Source organism: Gadus chalcogrammus, chromosome 9 (genome assembly GCF_026213295.1).
Source record: "Gadus chalcogrammus isolate NIFS_2021 chromosome 9, NIFS_Gcha_1.0, whole genome shotgun sequence".
NCBI classification, from domain to species: Eukaryota; Metazoa; Chordata; class Actinopteri; order Gadiformes; family Gadidae; genus Gadus; species Gadus chalcogrammus.
This window is the reverse complement of record NC_079420.1, coordinates 3,036,428-3,041,062: the sequence shown is the minus strand read 5'-3', so window position 1 is coordinate 3,041,062 and position 4,635 is coordinate 3,036,428. Positions and strand designations below refer to the sequence as shown.

Genomic DNA, 4,635 nt, shown 5'->3' with positions numbered 1-4,635 from the left:
TAGGCGGAGATGATCAGCGGGAGTGGCCGCCAGCGAAGCTGTGCATGGTGGGAGTTGTTGTCTTCAATCCACAAGCGCCAAAAAGTCACTTTCTGCCTTTTCTCGGTCAAGACGGCACCAAATTAGAATTTTATTTTATTATTCGACTACATATAGGACCCAATTTCAATACATATTCATGTCTGCACCGGTGAAATGCTCCTTTAAAGATATTGTGGCTACACTTTATTATTATTTTTAAAATAACTATTATTTAAGTTTTTTTTATACTGTTCTATTTAAAAATAAATGGCTTTAATTTGCCTTATTCATTCATTCATTTACAAAGGGTTTAACCTGACCCAGGCCTTACCACAATGATAATCATATCACAGTCATTTTTGTAACATACTGGTATCGGTACTCGGTATCGGCCGATACCCACAGCATAAGTATCGGAATCGGTATCGGGAGGGAAAAAATGGTATCGGAACATCTCTAGTTTTTACATCCACTGCAGTGTAAGCCACACCATTGTAGCGGCCGGTGGTTTGGAACTGCAGCTCGCTGCCATTCAGGCATCTGATCTTCACTGTGGCCGAGAAGGGGAGGTCGATGTCGACTCGTTCCACTGACACCTCAACTTTCAAGGTCTTTCCTGCCGGGACCGTCACAGTGACCCCACCTGATTCGTTTATGGTCTCTTCTTTGGACACTGAGGAGGTCTGCTCCGCTCCCACGGTCAAGCTAAACCCACCAGACACCTCCACCAGGTCCGGGATCCCTGCTGTAACAGTCAGGCTGACGGTGGACTCAATCTTAGTGGTGGTGCTCCAGCTGTTAGACTTGGTCACAGGTCTGCTGTACGCACATGTATGCCCTTGATCCGCAGTACTGCCATTGTGATAAGAGATAGATTTTACGTATTCTTTGTTTACCTTCAAACAGAAAAAAAATGCATATTTTTCAGGAAACACACAAAATAATACTTAATAACCAGTACAGAAAATATCAACTCATTAATTTAGTCTAACATTTAGACTTTAACACTTTATTAATCCCCCAGGGGAGAAATTCAAAAGATTTAAGTGCTGACACTATTTTATTGACCTAATGAAATTAAACAAAATACATAACTGTCAACCACTTATCAAATTATAATGTTTATACGGTGGACAACACTCATCAAGTTTTCCTTTATGGAACGTAAAAGTGGGCCTACAAGCATTTGATCAGAACAAATCTTTATTCATTCTTCTTAAAAAAAGCACCTTGTGACAGCTGCTGATATAAAAAAGGGCTTTATAAAATACTTTTGATTAATATATTAGAGTAATATATACTATGAAAGATAGGTATAAATCATGCTTTGTTTACGATGGGAAAGAGTAAAAATACGTGCCAATTTCGGTCCTGGACACAACCTACTACAAAAACAGGTGCTATTGATGCATGAAAATTATTCCATTTCAATTGCTTTTCGGAGTTAATAAAGAAACACTTGTTAATTTAAATGTATTGGCCCACTTAGCCTGCCATATTCAGACTCATGTCTTCCACAAATAGCAGCACTCACCTGGGGTGTATCCATGGCCAGGCTGGGATAGGTCATGTCGGTTAGCTCAGACGACTTGATGGCATTGATGAAGACGAATCCCATATTGTCGATGGCACCACCAGATCTCCCCTCCAACCCCAGGCAGACTCCAGACCCCACATCGACGGAGTACTCGCCGGTCTTCGGTTCCCAGTCACTCATGTGGGCCTCGAACTTGTTTCCAGAACTCGTCCTGAACTTGATGCCACCCAGACGTGTTCCGGCATCGTTCCCCCACAGGGACAGCATGGTGATGCGTTCGCCAAGTTCAAACGTAAACTCACGGAAAGTGTGACCCGCTCCAAAGGTCTTCGTACGCCCGTCGGTCAGTTCTGCCCGCACAGCTCTGATCTCCGAGCCGCCCACCTCCACTCCAATCTTCCTGAGGGTGGCACCATTGTCACGGCCAGTGAAACTAAATGACCTGCCTCCCTGTCCACCGATTAAGTACAGTGTAGTCGCCATGATTAATAACCTGAAACAGAAATGTACATCAATATATTCATGAATCCTCCAAATGCTCGACAAAAGATTCAGACATTTGGAGCTGTAAAAGGAAATCAAAGGACAAGATCCAAGGGCGAAAAAATGTATGGACAACCAAATCTGGCGGTATTTATACATAAAATAATACAAAAATTAAAAGGGTTGGCGTTAGCACTATGCCATTTCCTATGCTAACACATAGTATAACGCGCACACACACTGTGTGTGTGTGTGTGTGTGTGTGTGTGTGTGTGTGTGTGTGTGTGTGTGTGTGTGTGTGTGTGTGTGTGTGTGTGTGTGTGTGTGTGTGTGTGTGTGTGTGTGTGTGTGTGTGTGTGTGTGTGTGTGTGTGTGTGTGTGTGTGCGTCGTAATCGGGAGAATTCCCGGTGGGTCGTTAACATTTTGGGGCTGCCGGGCTGATTACTGCAGGATAACAATATTGTGTTTATAAAAGTTCCTTGCTGCGCCGTCCGGCCAGCAAGATCTGTGCGCTCGCAGCCTCTGACTCGCTGTCTTGAGTCCCACAAACAAACACAAGCAAGCACTCCCAAACTTTTTTACGTCGCAACCAAGTGAAATCAAAATCATGTTATTGAAGGCATGTTGCTTTTGTGGCCTAAAAAATTGCCCTGCTGCAGCCCAAGTGGCCTTGCCCCTAAAAGACGAAATTCCCGACCTTCTAGGGGTGCCCAACCTTTTTTGACCCAAGATCTACTTTTCAAGTAGCCAACCTCCCGAGATCTACCAGCAAACCTACCTTCAAGCGGGGGGGGGGGGGGGGGGGGGGGGTAGAGAACAATTGTTGACGGGGGGGGGGGTAGAGAACAATTGTTGACGGAGGGGGGGGGGTAGAGAACAATTGTTGACGGGGGGGGGTAGAGAACAATTGTTGACGGGGGGGGGGGGGGGGGGTAGAGAACAATTGTTGACGAGGGGGGGGGGGGGGGGGGGGGGTTGTATCGTGAACCTACGGACTTCAGTGGGGGTTTCATTCCGTCTGCGCACGGCACCTTCTCATCGATAATCAATAATCTTCCTCCCACTCAGGGTGAAAATGGTAGGTCTTAAGGCGGCTGCATGCTTCAGCGTTGGTGTTACGTTGTTGCGCAAAATTTACTCAAAGCAATTCATGCTCCCTTTTAGGTTGCGCGTGTTGCCAAGCAATTTACCGCCAGAACAGTAGGTGGAGTAATATGTGGAGAAAAGTTTTTCGTTGAAGACGACCTCGAGAATGACGTCTTTGTCTGTGGGAGTCGTTGGTTTGTTTATGTGCCAGATCGTGTTCTCCCCATACACAGTGAATGATGGCAACAGACAGAGGAACAGGGGTGATGAAGTTGTTGATCATTGGGGTTGTATAAATGTGCATATCTCTCTACATTTTAAAACGACTTAATGTGTTGGCAGCAAAGTTAACTTCACTTCAGGTTAATGCTTTTGTATATGAGCCTGCCGGGTGATACTCCAGACAGGAAGTAGTAACCAGACCAGCAAACCAATCACAGCCTTGCAGGCTGGGCGGCTCGCGTAAAAGCTTACGTAAAAAATGACGCAAGTCTAGAAAAATCGCCCGACGCACGCAAGACGTGAGAAGTCGCGCAAGGGGGGCGCAAGGGCCTCTTGCGCTTGCGCTTACGCTTACGTAACCGAGCATAAACCAGCCTTTAGCTTGTTTCCCCTCAGCCATGCCAACGTTTAGGAGTGTGTAACTACTGTTGACGGCTTTCAACTGCTGTTAACAGCACATGCGCTACCGCGCGTATATGTCCCGCGCAAATTTAATTTTATTAAAAAAAAAAATAAAAATAAAAGATTTTTTTTTTTTTTTCTTCACCCCTCGCGATCGACTTGGGATCTGTCGGCGATCTACTGGTAGACCGCGATCGACTGGTTGGGCACCCCTGAGGGTACAATATAACTAATGGGGATTAGAAATGTGTGGGTTGATTCCGGTCATGCGCAGTGAGTGCACTCTGAGGTAGGTAGACGGACAGGTAGGCCATCCAGTTTAACTTCTTGCTCTAAAAATAATTCCACGGTTCTGGACCTTGGTGACCACAGAGCTGGCTACGGGCATGTATACGCATATGAAGCAGAACTATATATTAGAAGCTAGCGAGCGTGACTGTTCCCCTTTAAGAGGTTCGATGTAAGAGCTGTTATTGTTCTGTAGTTGGAGTTGACTGCACCTGCCTCTGTATCACTGGCAAAAAACGCAAGCAAGAATTACAGTAAATTAAATGCAGGATTTTACTGTTGTAGTTGGTTGAGGCGTAGTTCATTCTGAACTATTTTGTTTCAAACTGCAACTATTATTTTTCTTACGGATTATTCTGCAGATTCTGTTCTCCATTAATTGATTGATTCTTTAGTTCATAGAAATTCAGAAACTAGTGAGAAATGCCGTCAGGATTACCCAGAAATCAAAATCCCATAGATCCCGGTTAGACCACCCTCGATCCTCCTTACCTGTCCTGGTGGCTCCGCTCTGGTCTTTCTTCCCTTTCCAGGAACAGATGGAATCGTCAGTATGGATCTGACCGCACTGTAGAGAGCTCTTTGTGAGTCTTCT

The 4,635-nt window shown here is 45.2% G+C and overlaps 1 protein-coding gene across 1 annotated transcript; it reads right to left on the bottom strand.

The window, feature by feature from the left end:
* Nucleotides 1-276: 276 nt before the first annotated feature.
* Nucleotides 277-4,635, bottom strand: LOC130389458 (aerolysin-like protein). The gene is made up of 3 exons (XM_056599262.1): nt 4,533-4,635; nt 1,556-2,051; nt 277-917 (listed from the first exon to the last, which is right to left on the bottom strand). The coding sequence occupies exons 2-3, from the start codon at nt 2,039-2,041 to the stop codon at nt 375-377; spliced, it is 1,029 nt and encodes a 342-aa protein (XP_056455237.1). The 5' UTR covers nt 2,042-2,051; nt 4,533-4,635; the 3' UTR covers nt 277-374.